General features: G+C 42.2%; 1 protein-coding gene across 4 annotated transcripts in view; it reads right to left on the bottom strand.

Moving 5' to 3' along the window:
* Positions 1–26,857, bottom strand: part of arhgef28a (Rho guanine nucleotide exchange factor (GEF) 28a) — a 393,722-nt gene that overhangs the window by 183,530 nt on the left and 183,335 nt on the right. For all 4 annotated transcript variants that reach the window (XM_080189269.1, XM_080189270.1, XM_080189271.1 and 1 more), the window contains exons 10-11: positions 15,016–15,149; positions 12,858–13,219 (exon numbers count right to left, since the gene is read on the bottom strand). In XM_080189269.1, the coding sequence (XP_080045395.1) occupies positions 12,858–13,219; positions 15,016–15,149 (496 nt within the window). The remainder of the gene's footprint in view (positions 1–12,857; positions 13,220–15,015; positions 15,150–26,857) is intronic.

The raw sequence follows: 26,857 nt of genomic DNA, 5'->3' as shown, positions 1-26,857 counted from the left end.
TGACATGTAGAGTTTTTCAGCTTCAAAATGGATGAAATGATGAGAAACATGGCAGACAGAGTTCAACTGTGAATTGATGATCTTTGGGAGGACTAATATGAATAGACACTATTTTATAAATGGTATGATGTATAAAACCTCGATGAGCAAACACAACTTACTATCCATTGAAACAAATCTTTAAAGATTGCGTAGGAAGGTGATAAGGTGGTTGAAAAATAATATGAATAATTTTGGTTTATAAATAAAGGAATAGAACTTAGAAGCAAAGAGATCATTCTCTAGAAATTTATGTATCATTTGCAGCTATATAAAACCTTGGTTAGGCTGCACTTGGAGTGCTGCGTGCAGTTCTGCTCACCATACCACCAGAACGATGTGGAAGATTTTGAGAAAGTGCAAAGAAGGTTCACCAGGATGTTGCCTGGTCTTAAGGGTGTTGGCTAGGATGGGTGGTTGAATAAATTAGGATTGTTTCTCATTTGAAAGATGTAGGCTGACAGGAGACCTGGTAAAGGTCTACAAAATTATGAGAGGCATAATTTTTTCTCTAGGTGGAATTGTCAATTACAAGGGGGCTCAGATTCAAGGGTAAGTTTAAGGGTGATGTACAGGGGAGACTTTTCACACAGAGAGTGGTGGGTGCCTGGAACCTGCCTCCAGAGGAGGTGGTGGAAGAAGGCACATTAGCAACATTTAAGAGGCATCTGGATGAGTACATGAATGGGGAGGGAATAGAGGGATATGGTCTGAGAAAGAGCACAAGATTTCTGTTAGTTTAGTTACGGCATCATGATCGGCATGGGCTTGGAGAGCTGAAAGGCCTGTTCCTGTGCTGTACTTATTTGTTCTTTATTGTTTGGGTAAGGCCTCAGATGGAAAATTATAGACACCTCACTTCAAGGACGATCTAAAGGCCTTAGGGCGCATTACCAGGGTGTTATCAGGAGCAAGGGACTTCATGCAGTGCCTCCTGTGCAGTAAATTTCCATGATTCTAATATTTAATTGTTGATATCTCTTTAAATGCTGACTGCATGGAACAACACTGATTGCAATGTTAGTCTTGTGCAGGCAACAGTAGGAGGGCATCACAGGAATATGCCATAGATTAGTATAACATGTCAAAATTAATTTAATATTAATGATGCTTTTACCCTTTTCCAAGCAGACCTTCATCCCGTGTTCTACTCCCAGAAGCACACTCACAATACACTACAGGTAAAGGCCTGGATATTTTGAAATGGGAAATCAGAAATCGGAGTTGACTGATGGTAATTAATCATCAGTGATAATATTTATCCTTGTGGCCAATTGAAAATGAGAATTGGAGTAGAGTGCAATATGCCTTTCGACAGAGAAGACCAATCTAATTATTGGTGTGGATCAGCAAGCCTCTTTGCTGGATGTTTTAGCTTGATTTAATTCATCGGTGAAAAGCCTTTGAACACAAGGTTGAACTGAGCTGCTAAAATATTTATTTTCCAATATGATAGTCACCAGTGAAAAAGTACATGTGCAATATTGGATCAATCTTTTGTTTAAAAATGAATGTTTTCCTGTTCTCTGCTGCCATATAGTCTATTAAATTTGATGCCTTAGTGTATAGTCTCCTTCTCCCCCAACTCAGTTAATGGATATTATCCATTGATTTGTTTTTGTTCTCTGAAATGCCAGATATCAGGATAACTATATTTAAAACCTTTAAAAATCAATTTTTTGAAGGGCAGCTCTGATGGTATTAGAGAATACAAGACCAAGTCTTGACTCTCACATTCTGCTTTGGCTTGGAAAGGTTCAGGGAGCAATTGTTTTTAAGAAATAAGTTTGGTGACTCAAGTGTGAAAATGCTGTTGAACTTCAAATTCCAATCATACTTTGGAGCTAAATCCACCAGGCAGCTCTTTCAAAGCTTCTCTAACTAATTTCTGTTGATTGAGTTCTGAATGTGCTGTCACATTTGAAATTCCAAGCATACTTCTGCTGTACCTCACCACATCACATCAGAAAGAAACTGTTTCCAAGAAAGGTATCTTGGATGAATTACTCCAAGCAAGAAGGTCTTTAACATCAGGGATTGGGATTCAAGGATCACCAGGATGACTCGGAAAAATTAATTTTTACATGAGCAGAATGGAATTTTTTTCTATCCTGGAAACATTCGTTTTCTCCATTCATCCCTCATCATGCCAGACAAGATTTCCTCAATAAGAGGATAAGATCTTCCCCTCTAAATTCAGTTCAAGACATGAGCAGACAAACAAGAGAATATGGTAACCTAGTCTAATGACATGCAGAAGAATGATGTGTGTCTCATCTTGTCCTTCAATGGCTGAGGGAGAGAAACGGTAATGGAAAAATACAGCCTTTACTAAGATCCAGAAGAATGACTTTCTCCCTTCATTCAAGCTGTGCTCATCCCAAGAACCTACTGGCCTGATGGTGGAATGGCGGAAAAGAAAGTATCAGAGAGTACTGAGAGACAGAGAGAGAGAGAGAATGAGTATGAATTTAATACTTGGAAATTGAGTTCTCCATCCAACACTTCTTCACATCCAACACATTTCAAAACACTTGATAACCAATTGTTACTTGTAATTGCACCAGCTGCTGTCATTTATGTAAGTAAAGCAGCAAACTGAATAGCCAGGTGGTGGTGCTGGTAGAGAGAGACCTTGCGGTGAAGGATCCTCTTGGGGAGAGCGATCATTGTATGGTGGAGTTTCTGGTGCAGATGGAGGAGGAGAAAGTGGGTTCCCGGACACACGTACTTTGTTTGAATAGAGGGGAGTACGGCAGGATGAGAGAAGAATTGGCGAATGTGGACTGGGGGAGCGCGTTGGAGGGAGGGTCTGCTGAGGAGCAGTGGAGGATCTTGAAGGAGATCTTTCTTGGTGCTCAGCAGAAATTTATTCCGATGGTCAAAAAGGACCGTAGGAGGAAAGGTAATAAGCCGTGGATAACGAAGGAGGTGAAGGAAAGTGTTAAATTAAAAGCGGAGGCGTTTAGAGTAGCTAAGAGTAGTGGGCGAGAAGAGGATTGGGAGAGGTTTAAATGTCAACAAAGATTGACAAAGAAGTTGATAAAGAAGGGTAGGAGAAACTATGAAGCTGGGCTAGCGCTTAATATAAAAAAGGATAGCAAGAGTTTTTATAAATATATAAAAAGAGGCTGGCTAGGGTGAACGTTGGTCCTTTAGAGGATGAGAAAGGGGACCTAGTGGTAGGGGATGGGGATATGGCTAAGGTATTGAATAACTTTTCTGTTTCTGTCTTCACGGAGGAGGACGTGAATAATTTGCCGGGTGTTAGCGATGGAAAGGTGGTAGGACTGGAGGGTCTTAATGACATTACTGTTACTAGAGAGGCGGTGCTCGACAGACTGGAGGGGCTGATTGTGGACAAGTCCCCAGGACCGGATGGAATGCATCCGAGGGTTCTGAAAGAAATGGCGGAGGTGATAGTGGATGCCTTGGTGGTTATTTTCCAGACGTCGCTGGATTCCAGGGAAGTGCCAGAAGATTGGAAAACGGCTAATGTTACGCCGTTGTTTAAGAAGGGTGCCAGGCAAAAGGCGGGGAATTATAGGCCGGTTAGTTTAATGTCTGTGGTAGGTAAAATGTTAGAATCTGTCATTAAGGAGGAAATTGCCAGGCAGCTTGAAGGGAATTGCTTGATAGAGCAGACGCAGCACGGTTTCATTAAAGGGAAGTCGTGTCTGACAAATTTACTGGAGTTCTATGAGGATGTGTCTAGGGCGGTGGATAGAGGAGAGCCGGTGGATGTGGTCTTTCTAGATTTTCAGAAGGCGTTTGACAAAGTACCTCACAAGAGGTTATTGCAGAAGGTCGAGTGACATGGAGTTGGGGGTAGGGTGTTAGCGTGGATAGAGGATTGGTTGTCAAATAGGAGGCAGAGAGTGGGGGTCAACGGGTGCTATTCGGATTGGCGGATGGTGACTAGTGGAGTGCCCCAGGGGTCGGTGCTGGGGCCTCAGCTTTTTACCATTTATATAGATGATCTGGAGGAGGGAACCGAGTGTATGGTGTCGAAATTTGCTGATGACACCAAGATTGGGGGAACGGCAAATTGTGCGGAGGGTGTGGAGAGTCTGCAGAAGGATCTAGATAGGCTGGGCGAATGGGACAGGAAATGGCAAATGGAATTTAATGTTGGCAAGTGTGAGGTGGTCCACTTTGGTAGGAATAATGGTAGGAAGGACTATTACTTACGGGGCGAAAAACTGCAGCAGGTGGCGGTGCAGAGGGACCTCGGGGTCCTTGTACATGAGTCGCAAAAACCCAGCTTGCAGGTGCAGCAGGTGGTCAGGAAGGCGAATGGGATGCTGGCCTTCATAGCGAGGGGGATTGAATATAAAAGTAGGGAGGTCTTGCTGCAGCTGTATAGGGCATTGGTGAGGCTGCAGCTGGAGTACTGTGTGCAGTTTTGGGCGCTGCACCTGTGCAAAGATATTTTGGCCTTGGAGGGAGTGCAGAGGAGGTTTACTAGGCTGATACCGGAGTTGAGGGGGTTGAGCTATGAGGAGAGGCTGAATAAACTGGGCTTGTACTCGTTAGAGTTTAGAAGAATGAGGGGAGATCTCATTGAGACGTATAAGATGATGAATGGGATGGATAGGATAGAGGTGGAGAGACTCTTCCCGCTCAAAAAAGACAGTAGGACTAGGGGGCACAGCCTCAAGATAAAGGGGGCGCGGTTTAGAACGGAGTTGAGGAGGAACTTCTTCACTCAAAGGGTGGTGAATCTCTGGAATTCTCTGCCCGTTGAAGTGGTGGAGGCTGCCTCGCTAAATATTTTTAAGACGCGGGTTGATGGGTTTTTGATAAGAGAGGGGATTAAGGGTTATGGAGAGAGGGCGGGAATGTGGAACTGAGCCGCGACAGATCAGCCATGATCTTATTGAATGGGGGGGGCAGGCTCGAAGGGCTAGATGGCCTACTCCTGCTCCTATTTCTTATGTTCTTATGTTCTAAAACCAAAAGGCAAGGTATTGTGCCAAGTAAAAATCTGTGCCTTCCCCCCACTGCTCACTCTGTGGACTAATCTTATTATAAGATTGGATGTCCCTTTCCAGAACCATTAATATGGGGGGTAGGATTCAACTGTCAATTGTACTGACTAACAGCACCAAGTCTGCCTACTATCCGCCTCAACAGGGCCTGGATCAGGGTAAACAGACATTACAATCGCTGCTCTCTATGAAAAAGGGTTCAAATGGCCTGCTCTTGCTCCTATTTTCTGTGTTTCTATGCCTAACTTAATGAACTGATTATTCAAAAAGTAATCTAGCCAGTTACAATTTTCATCCTCCAGTTGGGGGTAATAACCTCACGTCATAAGAACATAAGAAATAGGAGCAGGAGTAGGCCATGTAGCCCTTTGAGCCTGCCCCGCAGGTCCTCCACAGAATACTTCAAGACATTACAATGCTAACTTTTCAAGATCATCTAGTCCATTAGCTTCTGACATTTCACCTATGTTAACATATTCAGTCAGTACTTAGGATCATCTGTACAACAGAGTAAACCTTTCAGCTGCTTCTAGGAACAGCTTGCATTTAGAAAGCATATTTAGCAATAACACCAGCTGCTTATGTTTATATAGCATCTTTAATGTAATGAAACATCTCAAAGGGCGTCACAGGAACTCCATGAAGCAAAGCAAGACACTGCATAACGAGATACAAGGTCACTTTACCAAAAGTATGGTCAACGAGGTAGATTTTTTAAAAAAGTGTCTGTAATGAGGAAAGTGAGGTCAAAGGGTGTAGGGAAGGAGTCCTGGGGCTAGACGCCGAGGCAACTGAAAGCACGGCCACCACTAGTGGAGCAATCATAACTGGGAATGTACAGGAGCCCAGAGTTAGAGGCATGCAGATATCTCAGAAGGTTGTCAGACCGGAACAGGTTGTGGAGTTAAAGACAGGCAAGTCTATAGAGGGATTTGAAAACAAAGATGAGAATTTTATAATCACGACACTACTTAACCAGGATCCAACTGTAGCTCAGGGAACACAGGAGTGATAAGGGAACAGGCCCTGCTGTGAGTTAAGACACAGGCAGAGTTTTGCATGTGTTTAGGTTTATGGAAAGTAGAATGGGGGGGAGCAGCAAGGGGTGCTAGAATAATTTAATTCTTAATTTGAAATAGGAATGTGTTTCAAGGTGCCTTATGGGTGCATAATGAGACATAAACTGACAGCAAAGAGGGAATATTAGAAATGATGACATGTTTATTCTGAAGACCTTAGATGCAGAGCTGCTGCCCTCTAATTCTAGCAGATTCCATTTTTGATGACGGGGGAAGGGCTGAGATGTGAATCACACGGGTGAAAAACCCAAACTCAGTGAGGCCATTTGAAATTAGAGTTGAGTTCAAACACACCATGTTTTGTTATTCATAGGGCTTTAACCCACAATGTGGGAGTCACATATTAATGGAGAATGCTCCCGGATTGTGGATAAACTCTGTTTAAGTGATCTGAAGTTATTTAAAACCCCTGCCCTTTAAATATGAGAAAACAGGTTACAACTTTCAGGTGAAGAATAAAAGAAGATTCCTATTGTTGGAGTGTAGTAATTTAAAGGACACCTGATGTAAATTATAAAGAAAGCCAACTGTTCTTGCAGTTTCCATATTGATATTTCCCATGGAGTGTCATCAGACTGAGGGGATCTGGGGGTCCTTGTGCACAAATCACAAAAACTCAGTCTGCAGGTGCAGCAGATGATCAAGAAGGCGAGTGGAATGTTGGCCTTTATAGCAAGGGGGATAGAATATAAAAGCAGGGAGGTCTTGATGCAACTGTACAAGGCACTGTTGAGGCCGCATCTGGAATACTGTGTGCAGTTTTGGACCCCTTATCTGTGAAAGAACATATTGGCCTTGGAGGGGGTATAGAGAAGGCCCACCAGGCTGATACCAGAGATGAGGGGGTTAGTTTACGAGGAGAGATTAAATAGACTGGACCTGTACTCGTTGGAGTTTAGAAGGCTGAGGGGGGATCTTATAGAGACTTACAAGATAATGAAAGGGCTAGATAGGGTAGAGGTAGAGAGATTCTTTCCACTTAGAAAGGAAAACAGAACTAGAGGGCACAGCCTCAAAATAAGGGGGGAGGTGCAGTTTAGAACGGAGTTGAGGGGGAACTTCTTCACTCAAAGGGTGGTGAATCTCTGGAATTCTGTGCCCATTGAAGGGGTGGAGGCTACCTCTTTGGATATATTTCAGTCACAGGTAGATAGATTTCTGATAGACAAGGGAATTAAGGGTTATGGGGAGAAAGCGGGAAAGTGGAACTGATCCACTTCAGATCAGCCATGATCTTATTGAATGGTGGGGCAGGCTCGAAGGGCTAGATGGCCTACTCCTGCTCCTATTTCTTATGTTCTTATTACAGCGAATCCCATTGAGAATGTGTGGCTGAGTTTCAAAAGCTACAAATGCACTTATCTCAGCAGTTAAGGGGTAAATTTACATTTTGATTGATGGTTGAGGCTATTGATGGAATAGCTATCATTGATATGCATAGTAAATAGAAGCTTGTTTGCTTTAACAATAGATTGACCATTTAAGGCAATTTAGTATTTCTGAATGGGTTTAACATAAGAACATAAGAACTAGGAGCAGGAGTAGGCCATCTAGCCCTTCGAGCCTGCCCCGCCATTCAATACGATCATGGCTGATCTGTCGTGGCTCAGTGCCACTTTCCCACCTTCTCCCCATAACCCTTAATCCCCTTGCCTATCAAAAACCTATCAACCCGCGTCAGAAATATATTTAGTGAGGCAGCCTCCACCACTTCAACGGGCAGAGAATTCCAGAGATTCACCACCCTTTGAGTGAAGAAGTTCCTCCTCAACTCCGTTCTAAACCGCCCCCCCTTTATCTTGAGGCTGTGCCCTCTAGTCCTACTGTCCTTTCTGAGCGGGAAGAGCCTCTCCACCTCTGTCCTATCCATCCCATTCATCATCTTATATGTCTCAATGAGATCTCCCCTCATTCTTCTAAACTCTAACAAGTACAAGCCTAGTTTATTCAACCTCTCCTCATAGGTCAACCCCCTCAACTCCGGTATCAGCCTAGTAAACCTCCTCTGCACTCCCTCCAAGGCCAAAATATCCTTGCGTAAGTGCGGCGACCAAAACTGCACACAGTACTCCAGCTGCGGCCTCACCAGTGCCCTGTACAGTTGCAGCAAGACCTCCCTACTTTTATATTCAATCCCCCTCGCTATGAAGGCCAGCATTCCATTGGCCTTCCTGACCACCTGCTGCACCTGCAAGCTGGGTTTTTGCGACTCACGCACAAGGACCCCGAGGTCCCTCTGCACCGTTGCATGCTGCAGTTTTTCGCCATGTAAGTAATAATCCTTCCTACCATTATTCCTACCAAAGTGGACAACTTTAAACTTGCCAACATTAAATTCCATTTGCCAGTTCCTGTCCCATTCGCCCAGCCTATCTAGATCCTTCTGCAGACTTTCCACGCCCTCCGCACAATTTGCCGTTCCACCAATCTTGGTGTCATCAGCAAATTTCGACACCATACACTCGGTTCCCTCCTCCAGATCATCTATATAAATGGTAAATAGCTGAGGCCCCAGCGCCGACCCCTGGGGCACTCCACTAGTCACCAACCGCCAATCCGAATAGCACCCATTGACCCCCACTCTCTGCCTCCTATTTGACAGCCAATCCCCTATCCACGCTAACACCCTACCCCCAACTCCATGTCTCCTGACCTTCTGTAATAACCTCTTGTGCGGCACCTTATCAAACGCCTTCTAAAAATCATGAAACACCACATCCACTGGCTCTTTCATGAATAAATATCTGTTGTCCATAACCAATGTGTCTGTGTGAAAACTCTCTGAGGTTACAGTCATAGTCATAGAGGTTTACAGCATGGAAACAGGTCCTTTGGCCCAACTTGTCCATGCCGCCATTTTTTTAAAAACCCCTAAGCTAATCCCAATCGCTTGCATTTGGTCCATAACCCTCTATACCTATTGTACCCATGTAAAACTATCTAATTGCTTTTTAAAAGATAAAATTATACCTGACTCTACTACTACCTCTGGCAGCTTGTTCTAGACACTCACCACCCTGTGCATAAAAAAAGTGCCCCTCTGGACACTTTTGTATCTCTCCCCTCTCACCTTATGCCTATGTTCTCTAGTTTTAGACTCCCCTAACTTTGGGAAAAGATACTAGCTATCTATCTGATCTATGCCTCTCATTATTTTACAGACCTCTATAAGGTCACCCCCTCAGCCTCCTACGATCCAGAGAAAAATGTCCCAGTCTATTCACCCTCTCCTTATAACTCAATCCATCAAGTCCCAGTAGCATCCTAGTAAATCTTTTCTGCACTCTTTCTAGTTTAATATCCTTTCTATAATAGGGTGACCAGAATTGCATATAGTATTCCAAGTGTGGCCTTACCAATGTCTTGTACAACTTCAACAAGATGTCCCAACTTCTGTATTCAATGTTCTGACTGATGAAACCAAGAATGCCGAGTGTCTTATTCACCACTCTGTCCACCTGTGACTCCACTTTCAAGGAGCTATGAACATGTACCCCTAGATCTCTTTGTTCTGTAACTCTCCCCAGTGCCTACCATTAACTGAGTAAGTCTTGCCTTGGTTCAATCTACCAAAATGCATCATCTCACATTTGTCTAAATGAAACTCCATCTGCCATTCGTCAGCCCACTGGCCCAATTGATCAAGATCCCATTGCAATTGGAGATAATTTTCTTCACTGTCCACTATGCCACCATTCTTAGTGTCATCTGCAAACTTACTAACCATGCCTTTTATATTCTCATCCAAATCAGTAATATAAATGACAAATAACAGTGGACCCAGCACTGATTCTTGAGGCACACCGCTGGTCACAGGCCTCCAGTTCAAAAAACAATTCTCTATTACCACCGTCTGGCTTCTGTTAAGAAGCCAATTCTGTATCCATTTAGATATTATTTAGAATATTTAGCATATTATTTAGATATTATTTATATTGTTAGAAGTTTAAATATTTTTCACCTCCACATGGCTCCTGAGCTTTACCCATTGAGGATAATGGGTGAGTGGCTATTGAAGTGACATGGGCACGTGCGATAGCATGTGGCTATGACGAGACATGGAAGTATGAGGGGACATGGAGTGGTATGACGATGGTATGGGGGGTGAGGGTTAGAGGGCCTAACAGCCTTTTATACAATGAAGTGTGAAAGGTCTGAGGTGGGCCTTTTAACCAGTCTGCCTCAACATTCGTCTGCCTTCTCCTAACTCCCTTCATCTGGCTCCTGTAGGCAGAGACCCTTTTAAAGGAGACATGTATGCAGAGTCAGGAAATTTTGCAACCCAGACTTCCTGCCTCAATGATAAAACTTCAGCTCTAAGTCAAAGATCTTCTCACTGCCTGGTATAATTAGATTATTACACAAAGCTTGAACAAATCATTTTTTAACTGAGTGGAAACTATGATTTTAACTTTGGTCTGAGTGCAGCATCAGCTACTGCTTTTCTGCCAGATCAGTGTTAAGGTACCAAGGAATTGGGTGTCCAAGCAATTTTTTACTTTCCTTTATGGGTGCTCTAGTTTCCTCCCACAGTCCGAAGGACATGCTTGTTAGGTGCACTGGCCATGCAAAATTCTCCAAACAGGTGTTGATGGAGTGTGGCTGCTAGGGGATTTTCACAGTAATTTAGTTGCAGTATTAATGTAAGCCCACTTGTGACACTAATAAATAAACATTAAAAATACTGTATGGGGCTAGGAGTTCTCTCACAGGCCTCCGCTGCCTGTGCTCTCACAGGTCTCCACTGCCTCTGCTCTCTTTGCACCACCTCCTGCCACCCCCCGCCATTTCCCTACAACAAGCTGCCAACCCCAATTCCCTGTAACCCCCTTGAATGTCTTCCTAACACTTAATACACAAACCAACTCAGTTTTTCAGGACTGGCATTCAATTCCTGCCTATTTCCTATTTTCCCAGCTGGAAAGTGGACCATCATATGTTAATGAGCTCAGGTAATTCAAAAGATTATAGCCTCCTAATGCTATGATTGAATGGGAGACTAAATTAACTCAACAAGGTAATTTTGAAAACAGACATTTATTCATGAAACCCATTCAGCAATGTTAAATTGCCTCAAGTGGTCAATCTGTTATAAAAACAGGTCAGGAGTGTAACAGAATACTCTCCACTTGCCTGGATGATTGCAGTTCCAAAAACACTCAAGCAATTCAACATCATCCAGGAGAATGCAGCTTGCTTGATTATTACCCCTTCCACAAACATTCAATCCCTCCACCACTGACGAGTAGTAGCAGCTATGCGTACTATCTGCAGGATGCACTGCAGGAACTTACCAAGGTTCCTTAAGCAGCACCTTCCAAACCCATGACCACTACTATGTAGAAGGACAAGAGCAGCAGATACCTGGGAACAGCACCACCTGGATGTTCCCCTCCAAGTCACTCACTATCCTGGCTTGGAAATGTAATGCCATTCCTTTACTGTCGCTGAGTCAAAATCCTGGAACTCCCTTTCTATCAGCACTGTAGGTGTATCTACACCTCAGGGACTGCAGTAGTTCAAGAAGGCAGCTCACCACCACCTTCCAAAGGGAAACTAGGGCTGGGCAATAAATGCTGATGCAGACATCGGTGCCCATGTCTCGTAAATGAATTTAAAAAATATTTCCCCAATGGAAATTCATTGACAGTTAAAATTGCCCCTAGATTAGGTACAGTGTGTCTTACCCTTTGCATTTGTTCAACTTCCACATAGAAATTAATGTTACAAACATTTTTGCATTTTTGTTACAATAATTTCCTTGATTAAGTGCACAATCTTTAGGGCGGCACCGTGGTTAGCACTGCTGCCTCACAGTGCCAGGGACCCAGGTTCGATTCCAGCCTTGGGTGACTGTCTGTGCGGAATTTGCATGTTCTTCCTGTGTCTGTGTGGGTTCTTATGTTCTTATTGGACATGCCAAATTGCCCCTTAGTGTCAGGGAGGTCTTTTGATTTTATTTGATTTATCATTGTTACATGTATTAGTATACATGCAAAGTATTGTTTCTTGTGCACTATATAGACAAAGCATAATGTATATAGAGACGGAAAGGATGGCATGCAGAATGTAATGATTAGCAGAGTAAATATGTGAGGTGACACGGATAGGGTCTGGGTGGGATTGTTGTCGGTGTAGGCTCAATGGACCAAATAGCTTCTTTCTGCACTGTAGGGATTCTACGATTCTGGTTATCTCATTGTCTGCTTAAATATCTTTCTGGTTTTACCTCACTCCCTTCCCGACCTCTTAAGTGGTGTGGTACTGAGGTGCGATTCAGAACAATATCCTAATATTAAATGGGAACAAAGAAACTTATCTGAGCACTAGGATCTCCATAAGATATTAAACTTTTAAAAATCCTTTATGACGGTAAATATTTTTATTTAAAACTGTTCACAGAAAAAGAATAGAGCTAGGGAGATAATCAAAGAAAACAATAGAAGCAAATGGAATTAAGTCAAAGACAGACAGCGAGAAGTTACTGAAAGTTGACAAGCAATTTTTATATTACTGCTGTCTACAATCATCACTCTTAGGATTCCTCTTTTTTTTTAACCATTTCCTCACATTACCATCTTTTCCATGACACGCAATTGTGGCAAAATGCATGAATAGCAACAGAATCTAAACCCACTCCACTAATAATGTTCGGCATTCCTGAAACGTAATTGGATCACCGAATTTTAGAAATGGCCAACAATAATGTATTTGAAATCAAATTTATCAATAATCTAAAATAACATACCTTTGCTTACTGTTAATGCTTGTGGAAGGACTTTCTGCTTTGACACAACCATGGTGTTGAGATAGGACTAAGGAATGGCATAAAATATTATCAGGCGAAGATAAATCAGAAATTTGTTCCTCAAAATCATCTTGATCTTCCTTCTGAATGGGAGTGTCTATTTGGTCCTCAGGATATTCACTTGTGTGCTTCCTGGGTATATTATCCTCTACTGATGCAGATGTTTTGGGTTCCATAGATCGAGAGGTATTATAAGTCTGGCAAAGTTGGTCCTCAGATGAATTTCTGCACAGTGCATTAGTGGTGCTGGTATTTCCAATAGTAATATTATTACTATTATAGTTTATACCATTCTCATCCACCTATGAAGAAGAACATATTTCATTAACTGCAGTAGGACTGAAGGTGCAGTGCAGTACCACATAACACACTTTATTTGCTAAATATATTCCGATTCAAATTTGATTATTCTATGGTCACATCCTGTCATTCTCAGGGTCTTATTCAAGAATGCAGGAGTGCCACTTGGTTCAGACAGAAAGCAAGAAGCTCACGCAATTTTGAACGACTTATATTTTACAGTTAAACGTCATATATTCCATCACAAAGGCTGTGAGCAATAAACAATTTTATTAACCACAGAATTGTAGGTTCACAGTAACTAAGGTCCACTGTAATTTAGGTTGCCCAGAGCAGTCCAAAACTAATCCCATTGCCTTACTGCATCCCTCTAGCAATGAAATTCTTTCTACTGCAATACTGCAATATCTGTTTTCTCCTTATAAAACATTATCGTCTCTGCTTCAATGCTTCCGGTGGAAAAAACGCTCATGAATCAATTCCTAGCTAATGAAATTATTTCTCACTTTCAGTAACGGTTTTGAATTAATGGTCTTTTTAATGAGTCCCCAAATGCAGAAAATATTCTCCACTTATCCACCACATTAAAACCTTTCATAATTCAAAATAGTTGCTACATTACAGAAAAATTGCCTTCACTGGTCCCTGCATGTTGCTGATACATCCTCTCATAGCAGCAGTACTCAGTTTTATAGGAAAATATCACAAAGAGCATTAGTCACAACGAGCTCATCAAATTGAGGTAACGCACCCAGTATGACCATCATCAAATAAAGTACAAATCACAAAGTGAAGTACAAGCAGTGCACAATCACATAAACCTAAGCTTCTAAAAATGTGTATTTCCTGAAAATGCCAAATGTTCTAGTGTTCCCTGGTAATTCAGAAATACTAAAATCTACTCCTACTTCTCCATAATTTTATATCCTATATGGAAATTGCCAGCCTGATGTCAAGCACAATCCAAGTTTACCAAAGTGAAGGCACGAAAATATCAAAATTACCTCATTAAATTCCATTCAGCAACGACCAAGATATTTTGCAAAACAGATTAAACAGACTGGCACTGGCAGAGACACATAGACCCTGGTGCTTACTGGGGTTTGGGAAGTGTGCGGAATAAGATGAGGAGAACCCAGTAGAGCCAGGGTCATGGTGATACTGTCAGTCCATAAGAATACATTAAGAGCATAACAGCTAGGAATGGGAAAAGGCAATTCAGCCCCTTGAGCCTGCCCTGCCATTCAGTACAATCATGGATGATCCTAATAGCTGGGACTCATTTAAATAATCTGCTCCAGATTCAAACCCAACAAATGCTCAAATTTACGGCCTGGTTAGAGGGTGCAAAACATACAAGTGGTAAGAGGCTATAGTTAGAGACCCAGGTATTGGATAGATACATGAGGCTGAGAGTTTTTGGTGCTGGCCAATTGGGTTGCAGAGTTTCTTGGGGTTCTGTACTGTCTTAATCTTCTATGAGATTAAGAAGTCAAGGAGCTGGATAATCCAGGCACGAACTCAGATTTTACCACTTTCCCACCACAGGTCAATTGATGAAATTCTTTCACTTTGCTTTATTCTGGATTAATGACAGTTCTACAATTGCTGAGCAAGAAGTTTAAGGGATTTTTATCATGGAGCTATTTTATAATAACTTCATCACTTTAACTCCAGTTACAAAAAAAAATACATGTGTCGATAACCTTAAGGTCATGGACATCTGCTTTATTTAAATTATTTGGAAATAACTTCAGCCTCCTTTGAAAATAGGCCAAAATATTTTGACAGGCCTTACCTGATCTACAACCATACAGTTGGCATAAATTTCCTCTCTGCCATTCAGCATGGAAGAAAGTCTTGCTGCAGCCAGAAAGGTCGATGAACCTGGCTTTGACTTCTTGAAGAGTTCTTGTGAAGAATGTTTGCACTCTGTGACAACCAGAAGAAAACAAAGGGGTTTAGTATCTAGAAAAGAAGATTAAATTGAAACCATCATCCATAAAACAACTCTCTGTGTGACAGTTGAGAACCTTAAAGGAATAATTCTGGTCCAACCTGGCAAAGAATCATGACTGAAGACTCAAGTTGGTTTCAAAATATACTGTTGACAATTTAAGCATCACGTCATTAAGATAGTGATTCATCATCTACTGACATTATTTTGACTTTGAGAAGGCTTCTGAAGAAAATGTGCATTCAAACAAAGTAAACAAGGTTGCATATGGGTGGCACTGATATTTCCAACCAGATTGGGCAATTCACCCATCAAAATTAGTCACTGGTGGAAGTGACTGGACTGACTTTACACACAATTTGAAGTATCCTTTGCTAACTGCATTTTGTTGCAAAAATAACCACATTTTCAGCAGCAACTATTGCAGTTCCAGTCTTAAATGAGTTCTGTTTGTAGAAGCTGCATATTGTGATGCCTCTGCTCCACAGAATGTCATTAGCCACTGTGACTAAGGAGAATAGAAACTTTAAAAATAATTATGTTTCCCTCAGTTTGATCAGCCTCCATGCTGTGATCCAGTGAACGATGATAATGCACTTGCATATTTTAGGGTAAGCTGTGATGGTTCATAATCCACTCAGTCCAATTTTTATTTACTATTGTAAACTTGTAGGCAGTTATTGTCCCATTCCGGCCCGTTAATTATTTTGACGGCTCGGGAGATGTGTACATGCACCAATTTGCGGGATTCACGCATGTGTTCCCGACGCAATTGCATCTCCCACTGCCGGATATTTGGTGCAGTTGGGGCCATGCAGAAAACCAGCTGGAACACCAGGTAAATCATTTTAATCTATTTTAATGTGATTTAAATATGATTACCGGGCCTGGGATTGAATTCTTCAGGCCTGATAGCATCTCCCACCCTGCCAGTACAAATTCACTCTGGCGGGTTTTAGAATAGCTCCCCACTTTCGGAGAACCAGTGGGAGACCTCACTAGAGTGAAGGGGGTTAATCAGCTCCCCCCCCCAAGGGGACTGGGTGGTGAAGGGTGGTGCCCCCTGGGCATGGGTACCTTGTCAGTGCCTGTCCGTGACCCCGGCACTGCCCAAGGGGCAAAATGCCCATGACCAGGGGCACCTGGGCACTGCCCACCAGGCATCAGCAGTGCCAAGGGGGCGGGGCCTAGGAGACAGGGGGCAATTGGTGGGGATGGGGGATCCTACTGCCACTCTGTATTGGGATCCAGATGGGCTTGGAGGGAGGCCAGCGATCAGGGCAATGCCGGGTCCTGGACTGGCCAGCGATCGGGAGGCTGACAGTTCGGGGCCACTGCACATGCGCAGGGTTCCGGAACTGTCAGACTCTGCCGTGAATAGGCCCCATCCCCCGAGCTTTTAATGATATTCACGATAGTGACCTCTGGATTGCACAGAGTGTGGGAGATTCGAGTCTGAACTCCCACTGAAAAAACAATCGCAATTTACGCAATTTTTCCTGTGAATTCAACTCTTAGAACTTTTTTTGGGAGAATTGCTCCTGTAATCTTGCAAAGAACAAGAAATGCCTTCTGAACACCCATGCAGATAGCATTCATAAGTGTCCCCTTACCCACTATGCTCAACCACCTCAAATTTATTTTATTAATTGAAGCGATGTGGGCTTTCCTGGCTAGGCCAGCATTCACTGAACAGCCTCACTGCCCTCGAGAAGGTGGTGAGCTGCCTTCTTGAACGAATGCACGTCATGTGGAGTACGTACACACACACAGTGCTGTTCAGGAAGGAGTGCCAGGATTTTGCCCAAGCAACAGTGAAGGAATGGCAATAGATGGTAAGTGGCTTGGAGGGGAGCTTTTAAGATTCAATTAGATTTGCCAGACAGACAATGGTAAAGTACAATCTTCCTCAAAAATTGCTGTCTCAGAATATTTGATTCTCTTCCTGCAGACCTCCCACATTGGTAACTGGTTACAATGAAACTTGTGTGTTTGACAAAACAATGATATCACAATATGTATAATTCAATGCTGTAATTCATCATTGTGTTGTTGAACAATGATTGTTCCATGTTGTTAGTCAAATGATACTGTAATAACTCTACTTCTGGGTCCTGTTTCAAGATTGTCCCGATGAGATTACAATTGATAAGATTAAATTTTCAAAGCTTAATAATTAGACATTGTTAAACAGAGAATTGTTGTTAGAATTAATAAAACGTTTCCTTGAACATCACAGGTTCAACATTTAAACAGACTGTACAAGTTCAAATTTCATTTTCTTTTCTGACATTTTTAAGGCAATCAGAATTGATTTTAGTGAAAAGGATTCCCCAGGAAGTACTCTCTTGATATACTTTGTTCCAAATTGGTGAACAGAATTAGAAATCAAAATAATTTAATTTGCAATTATGCATTAACCCAACATCCATTGGTGGAGCTAAAGCGGTTGATGTTGAGGGTAGCTACATGTTTAATCCTCCTTCTCTCACCCCACTTCTCCCACATTTCACAATCTCTTCCATCTTCCTGGCTCCTCCAAGTTGATATTTAGAAATTGTTCAAATACATCAGACACTGGCTACTCACTTTCAAACTCACAATTATCACCGTCTCCTTAAAAACTCCAACATAACCTGTTCTCCCTTGTAATATCCCACCCCATTTTCAACCTCTCTTTTTTAAAAACCATTAAATGTGCTATTTCTGCCATTTCCTCAACCAAACATTCAGAAGCCAGTAGTCACCATCCTTATTTCTTTGCCTCTCTTCTGTTAAGGCCCTCCTACTGCAGAGTGCAGCATACGAGAATTTATCAGAAACCAGAACGGCAGCTTACATCTCTTGAAGAGAAGATGCATCATGGCTGCAAGAAATTGGAGTTTTTTTCCCTAAAAGTTAATACAGGCTGTGCAAGAGTTCCAGGCCAAGCTTTAGGAAGTACTGGGAACAAGTTACAGTAGAAGACAAAGCCAGGAGTATTACATCTAGAATGTAGAAGCAGCGCAGAAAACAATCAGTACACAACCTTAAAATCGGTGTACTTTATTTCATCCTCACAAGCTTCAAAGTGTTGAAAGCCCCGCACCCGCAACTCATAGCACACGTATATTGGCAACTGTTCAACCATGACTGCTACATCACCCAAACATATTGCAGGCCACTCACTGACACATTCCCATCTTTCATGCAAATGAAGGACCCAGAAGTAGAGCTAGGAACAACAGTAGGAGGAAATAAAAGGAAGACAAATGCACTTGCATGTTTTAACACCCTTGGAAGAAACAATGCTGGCTACCCTGGGAAGGTACCTCACTGAGGCCATGGCCATTGGTGGAGCTAAAGTGGTTGATGTTGAGGGTAGCTGCATGTTTAATCCTCCTTCTCTCACCCCACTTCTCCCACATTTCACAATCTCTTCCATCTTAAGTGACAGTTACTGTAAGCATGCACTATTTACTTCCCCTCTCCTCCCACAACAATGAAACTCTAATCCTTCTACCAAGAACCAGAGGCTTCCCAGTGAGTGGAGGAAGAAGACATTGAAGATGAATAATCACTGGCATTCATTCTTATAATCTCAGCTACCAGTTTACAGCCTCGTTCCAAATGTACCGTTTGGAGGCTAGATGTAAGAGTGCTCTACATGTGGTAAGACACTGCGCACAATTGGAAGCAAGGGTGGAGAAGAGGATAACTCAGATGTCAACTCAGAGACCAAGGTCACACATTGGTCCTACTACAGAGGGTTTAGATACAGATTTAGACTACAGAGGAAGATTGAGTTATACATAACTATGTTTAGTGCACTGGGATGCCTGTCAGAAAGCCTGCACTCGTCATGGAATATGTCAGAGTCCTTCTCCAATTCAGAAAAGACTTTCACACAGAGCTTGAAACCCATCCTCTCTAACACCGGTAGGATGGTCACTCTATCAGCACACCAGCCCGTACTTGGATTAAAAGTGTGAAATTGTGGAGCAACTGTAATGAAGGGATGAGATCTCAGCGAAACTCATTGACAGCCTGTCCAGAGTGAATGGGACCCAGATGTTTCCTCCCTTCAAGGTGAACTGCAAAGGCCTAGTGGCAAGGGCTGTGCCCTCGTGGAAGTAATATTGTGAAGAATGGAGCAGACCACCAGATACTTGGAGACACACTCCAGTGAGCACTCACAGCTCCCTCACAGCAGTTTAGGCAGTTGTTTCAGAATGTCAATGGTTTGCTCCAAAATGTTACTGGCGGATGCGTGGTTGTCATTGCAGCTGTCCTGTCTACATGTGATTGGCTGGCAGAAGGGAATCCTGAGCCAGGTAGCAAGGGAGCGTCATTTGTTACCCAGCAACAGCTAGCCTCTGGGTCTTCGTGATGCTCCAAAGATGACAGCTGGCTGGAGCAAAACAAATGGGTCAAGACTGCTGTCCAGAAGTAGGTATTGATGGCTAAGAGCAGGACATTGCTCTTGTTCTGCTGTGTTACTGCAGGTCAAGTTGCAGGAGACAACAGAGTTTAGTTTGTAAAAATTACCTACTTCAGGCAGTGATACTTGATATGGAAGTAGGAGGTGCTCCCCATAGACTCTTTGTGGATAAGTAATGATTCAATATTACAAACCTAGTAGAAACCTGAAAATGACTGCAATGGGATTCACATTTTTGTCTCACAGAAGAGAGAACATAAAGTTCATCAGCTTAAAGTGATGGGAAGAATTGAGTGTGCTTTAATATTGTGTAACATCCTTGTGTTCTGCTCGTAACTAAGGAACAAAATTTGAGTTGAAACACTGTTCTTATTGTTGACTTTGTTTCTACCCTATAATTAGGGATCAAAGGAGTGCTTGATGGTCCCTCCCTTCTTTTTTAATTTCTCTCAATATTGGAGACAGATTGCTTTCTCTCCATGTTGAAGTTACCCATGTCTGGTCTGCAATAGACTGAAGAGGTATTCACTTTCAATCCTCTCTTTAATTCTCTCCTTGCTATGAAAGCTGAACCTATAACCTGCAATGATATGGCCCAAAATCTTTCAGAATTCCAACATTCCGACAGGTTTCTCATATAGTTTTCATTTATGGAACAACTTGGAGATTACCCAGTCATAACGTGAAGGAAGATCTCCCAGAAGACATGAGGCAGATTTTCTGCACATTTTCTGAAGCAAAACTTTTACAATTCTTTTGCTTTAAACTGAAATAATCCTACATATAAAGTTCTTTATTTTGTACTTATTCAGATTGAACATTAAATAGAAGTCAGCTTAGTCCCAATAGCATAAAGGGAGTGTCAGAGGTCAAGTTAAGAACATAAGAACATAAGAAATAGGAGCAGGAGTAGGCCATCTGGCCCTTCGAGCCTGCCCCGCCATTCAATAAGATCATGGCTGATCTGTCGTGGCTCAGTTCCACTTTCCCGCCCTCTCCCCATAACCCTTAATCCCCTCGCTTATCAAAAACCCATCAACCCGCTTCTTAAAAATATTTAGCGAGGCAGCCTCCACCACTTCAACGGGCAGAGAATTCCAGAGATTCACCACCCTTTGAGTGAAGAAGTTCCTCCTCAACTCCGTTCTGAACTGCCCCCCCTTTATCTTGAGGCTGTGCCCCCTAGTCCTACTGTCCTTTTTGAGCGGGAAGAGTCTTTCCACCTCTATCCTATCCATCCCATTCATCATCTTATACGTCTCAATGAGATCTCCCCTCATTCTTCTAAACTCTAACGAGTACAAGCCTAGTTTATTCAGCCTCTCCTCATAGCTCAACCCCCTCAACTCCGGTATCAGCCTAGTAAACCTCCTCTGCACTCCCTCCAAGGCCAAAATATCCTTGCGCAGGTGCGGCGCCCAAAACTGCACACAGTACTCCAGCTGCGGCCTCACCAATGCCCTATACAGCTGCAGCAAGACCTCCCTACTTTTAGTTCAACCCAAGTTCAACCCACGCAGTTCTCAAAAGTCTCAAAAAGACTATACACAATAAGGCACTGGGATAGGCCTGTTTACTTAGTTCATATAATCATGTATGCTATAAGGAGATTCGAAAGAAGAACAGGGGAGTCAGACAAGAATGTTTACAAACTAGTTTACCAAAGTGCAGAATTCTCAATTGCAGAATGTGAATGGGAGTGGAGGGATCCAAGCTACGATGTTGCTGTGTCAAACAAATCAATTGTGAAAGATGTACCTTACCGGTATTAAGTACCTGTGGGTCCATCCTGGCCACCAGACCAAAACCAATCTTTTAAAAGAAATGCAAGGCTGCAATCAAACATCCTGAAAACTCGTCACCGAAAATTTACTTTCACATAATATTGTTCAAGAAGATATCAAATATTTCCTTGATTTTTCTATCTATGCACGTCTCATGGTGGAAAAGACAATTGGACATCCTGTTGAAATGCTTTCACCAATGCTGCTGTTTGCTCAGTTGATGAAAGGCATGGAAGTCCTAGTTCGGGATTCTCTTAAGGTTAGCTTGCAGGTTGAGTTGGTGGTTAGGGAGGCAAATGCAATGTTAGCATTCATTTTGAGAGAAGCAGGGATGTACTGCTGAGGCTTTATAAGCTCAGACTAGATCATATTTGGGATATTGTGCACAATTTTGGGGTCTGTATCTAAAGAAAGATGTGCTGTCCCTGCAGAGGGTCCAGAGGAGGTTCACAAGAATGATCCTGGGAATGAAAGGCCAGACATATGAGGAGCATTTGAGGACTCTGGGTCTGTACTCAACGAAGTTTAGAAGAATGAAGGGGAATCTCACTGAAACTTACAGAATATGGAAAGGCCTAAATAGAGTGATCGTGGAGAAGATGTTTCCATTATTAGGTACGACTAGGATCCGAGGGCACAGCCCCAGAGTAAACGGCCAACCCATTAGAACCGAGACGGGGAAGAATGTCTTCAGCCAGATAGTAAATCTGTGTAATTCATTGCCACAGAAGGCTGTGGATGCCAGGCCACTGAGTGTATTTAAGGCAGAAATAGATAGGTTCTCGATTGGTAGGAGGTCAAAGGTTATGGGGAAAAGGCAGGAAAATGGGGTTGAGAAACACATCAGCCATGATTGAATGGCGGAGCAGACTCAATGGGCCAAATGACCTAATTCTGCTCTTATATCTTATGGTCTATAGAAAATGGTCAAAAAACAAATTTCCATCAAGTTTTCCATTTTATTCCTGCCCCCTACTCGCCTCCACCAAAACTGAAGCCATCCCTCCTTGAACGGCAGAATTAGGAACTGAATGGAGTTGAATGAATCCTTCATACCTGTCTTAAAAATCAGGCTGGATCAGTCCTCTAAAGACCATGCAACATGGCGATAAATAAAAAAATTCAATAAATCAAAAGTTAATCATTATCATTACAATCCTCATCATTCAACAGTTATCATATGAGAATATGCAATTGATAGAACTACAAAGATTAAACTCTCCAAAAATAAATATAATTTTGAATGAGAAATTATACTGAGGCCTTGTCTGCCCTGCCAGATCCAACAGAACTATTTTGAAGAAGGACTATCCTAGGGGTGATCGGGGACTCGAGAACAAGGACTCACCATCTCTGAATAAGGGGCCGGGGGGGGGAGCATTTTGGAATGAGATGAGAAGAAATCTTTTCCCTCAGACAGTAGTGAGTCTTTGTAATTTTCACCCTTAGAGATTCAGTAATTGAGCATGTTCAAAACAGATTGAAATTAAAGGCAGCAAAGGATGGGGATGGTGCAGGAAAATGGCTTTGGGGTAGAAGCCAACACCTAGTTCAATGGTGCAGCAAGCTTGAGGAGTCAAATAGCCTATTTATGCTCCTATTTTCAATGTTCCTTTCCCCAGTAATTTTCTGTGTTCCTATCCCCAGTATTCATAAGATGTTGGGACAGAAACAGACCTTTTGACCCATCGAGTCTGCTGTGCATTCAATGAGAACATGACTGATCTGATAAAATGCTCAGCTCCACTTTTCCATCTTATCCGCATAACCTTTGATTCCCTTACTGATTAAAAATCTGTCTATCTCAACCTCGAATATCCTTAATGACCCACAGGCCTCTGCAGTAAAGGTTTCCACAGATTCACTATCCTCAGAGAGGACATCCCTCCACATATGTAGGAACATACATAGAAAAGAGAAGTAGGATTAGGCCATTTGGCCCTTCAAGCCTGCCACGCCATTCATGTTGATCATGGCTGATCATCAAATTCAATACCCTGATCCCACCTTCCCCCATATTCCTTGATCCCAAGAGTTATATTCAACTCCTTCTTGAAATCACACAATGTTTTGGCCTCAACTACTTTTTGTGATAGTGAATTTCACACATTTACCACTCTCTGGGTGAAGGAATTTCTCCCCAACTCAGTCCTAACAAGTCACTATCACTCTACCGTTTGCAGCAGTTTCCTGCATTATAACAATGAATACACTTCAAAGTTGTTCATTGACTGCAAAGCACTTTGGGATGCGTTCTGCTTATGAAAGATGTGATCGAAATGCAACTCTTTCTTTTGTTAAATGGTGTGGACCGGTTTTACTAGTTTTAAAGGAAAGAAACACTTGCTCAGCACAGCGTCCCTAAAAACAAAATTTAATTTATTTTACATTATTCCAACGATTTTTGAATTAGGAAAGGATAAGTTGCTCCATCTTTATTTTCTACGTTTTAATAACGTTCATTTTTAATATAATTTGTTTTGAATTGTGAATTATTATTGTGCTTACATTGAAAATGTAATTGGCTTTCAGTCACAATGAATTATAGGAAAAAGCTCCATGGCTGTCTGTGAAATTAGCGCTGATAAACGTACATATACGTACTTTCTAATTCTTACCAACCAACTTCCAAGTCTTAAAATATCTTATAGACTTGTAGCAACATCATCTTTAGGCAAATAGCTTTTCAGAATCTGAGCAAACATGCTCAATAGAACCATTCATTGCAAATTACAAACCTGCACACTGTAATTGCACCTCATATGTATTACAATGAAATGCTTAGAATTTTGAATAACAAACCTTAAGATCTAATGTTTAACTTCAAGTGATATTCTGCAACTTGCATCAGCACACTAATCATATTGTTGTGTGCAATTATGCATCATACGATAATGAGTCTTTAAATCAGTAGTTTAGCCTGGTTTTAGATCCTATAATACCACTAAGGTCAATTCAAACGTAATTACCGTTCACTTCTGGACTGGTTTTCTAATGTAGGCTACAATAGCATTTTGTCAGAATTCCAAATCTTCACTGCAACTATGATGTTGTTGGCCATACAAACAGACTGCTAGAGCCATCAGGTGGTAACAATTAGAAAATTGTTCAAAATTCTTCAAAAATTACCTGGGGGAGAGATCAAAATGGCTGCACTCAGTCTGTAACATCATCTAAATACACTTATGTCTGAGTATGGACTTTATTTCTTTAAATGATGTTCAGTCTAGGGCATTCACTTAAGAGACTGTCTCGTACACAAATAACGATTAATAATTTTACAGTTCAGTGATGTTCCTCATACACAAAAAGCAGGATTTCCAGTCAGGAATCCAAACCCTAACAGTAGTTACTGCCAACTCCCAACACCACACTCATCAGCATCACACGAGCATTAAGGTTACGTTATGGAAATAAAGTAATTGCCCTGGAATCGCATTTACTATTCAGTTAGTGCCATAGAATCCCTACAGTGCAGAAGGAGGCCAATAGACCCACTGAGTCTGCACTGATTCTTTGGAACAGCACCTCCCAGGCCAACTCCCCACCCCATAACCTGGTGAATTTACACTTAACCTACACATCTTTGGACCATGGGAGAAAATTAGAGCACCCAGAGGAAACCCACGTAGACACAGGGAGAACCGCAACCTCCACACTGACAGTCACCTAAGGCCTGAGTCGAACCAAGTCCCGGCTTGGATCACTGTCTGTGTGGAGTCTGCACATTCTCATATGTCTGCATGGGTTTCCTCCAGTGCTCCAGTTAACTCCCTAGGTCTGAAGGACACGCTGGTTAGCTGCATTGGCCATGCTAATTTCTCCTACAGTGTACCCAAACAGGGTTGTGGTGACTAGGGGATTTTCACGGTAACTTCATGTAAGCCTACTTGTAACACTAATAACTAAACTTCAAAAAACTTTAACTTTAAAAAAACTTTACCTATCACAAAAGTGAAAGATCAAAACCTGTTGAACTGGAAAATATGCTAATAACTAAGTTGTCTCTCTCCTAAGGAGGAACAATGGAATTCTGGCCAGCAACACAGAAACAGATTGCTAAGCTGCTGTTAGCCATTAATAGGTCATGTCACATGACCACTCATTCTTTGGGCAGTTTTAACACCACATCTTTGAGGCCTACAGGATGAATTTTAAATTAGTCACAGGAACAGGGGTATCAATTTTTTCTGATATGGTATAGTGTCATAATAATGAAAGAAAACGCAGAATTACATTCGGAAATATTTTAAAAAATGGACACACAAGCCACTGGCTGATTTGCTGCAGGGTGATACTCCAAGGGACTATGGAACTCCACCCACTCTGTTATCAAACCAGATATTTCTAAAAAGCATTCAGAAAGTAATTGCCATCTCCAGTGGAGACAATGGGACATAATGGCCATCTCATCAAGAGATTCCCTATGTAATGCCCAGATTTGCCTTCCCACTTGGAATATACAACAAATCGACTAAAAGCCAGCTGAAAAGTCACCCAGTTGTCTGCTGGTGTGTGTGCTGTGTGAGAACAAGTGCTGGAAGTCTGGTCATAGAATCATACAATCCCTACAGTACAGAAGGAGGTCATTTGGCCCATCAAGCCTGCGCTGACAACAACAATTCTACCTAATCCTTATATCCATAATCCCACATATTTACCCTGCTAATTACCCTGACACTAAACAGCAATTTATCATGACTAATCAACCTAATCCACACATCTTTGGAGTGCAGGAAGAAACCCATGCAGACATAGGGTGAATGTGCAAACTCCACACAGACAGTGATCCAAGGCTGGAATCAAACCAGGATCTCCGGCGTTCTACGACTACCATACTTCCCCTGACACAGAAATAAAAGCCAGCAGGCACATTCCCGGTACCGCTGTAGCTAGCCATTTTACAGGTATATCTCAATCTCTCTCTTTCAGCCAAGTCAGCAAGGACCATTGTGTAAAAGAAAACTGGGAAGCTTCTCTACCAAACTACAGAACACTGGAATCACAAAAATCATCTAGTCACCTGCTGAAGTCAACTCTGCTAGAACCTCGAAATTGATTATTCACCGACTGAAACGAACTTCGTTGGAATCTCAAATCACAACGGCCATAATCATCTAAGCTCATGAGTCAAGGACTGTTTCATATAACTCTCTTTACTATTTATCTACTTTTAAATTAAAGAGCGACTGGAACCTGGATTGAATTTTCACCAATGGAGGCTTTGTTACCTGGACAAAAAGCTGCCTCCAGGGGGAAACTGATTAAAATTAAGATTTTCGCATCAGTGACCTCTTAATTATGATGGAGATTGGTTTTCTGTCCATATAGAACCAGTGGGGCTGGGAACAGAGATGGTTTAGATGAAGGGCATCTAAATGACTCCAACACAATGGTTACTGTTATCCAAAGGCAGGAATCTGCTATTTGCATCAAGGCCTTCTACTTCATCACCAGTGGGCCCATGATCTGCCCTATC

Source organism: Carcharhinus amblyrhynchos, chromosome 5, assembly GCF_965287045.1.
Source record: "Carcharhinus amblyrhynchos chromosome 5, sCarAmb.v2.hapA, whole genome shotgun sequence".
In the NCBI taxonomy this organism is placed as follows: Eukaryota; Metazoa; Chordata; class Chondrichthyes; order Carcharhiniformes; family Carcharhinidae; genus Carcharhinus; species Carcharhinus amblyrhynchos.
This window is presented reverse-complemented; position numbering and strand designations above follow the sequence as displayed.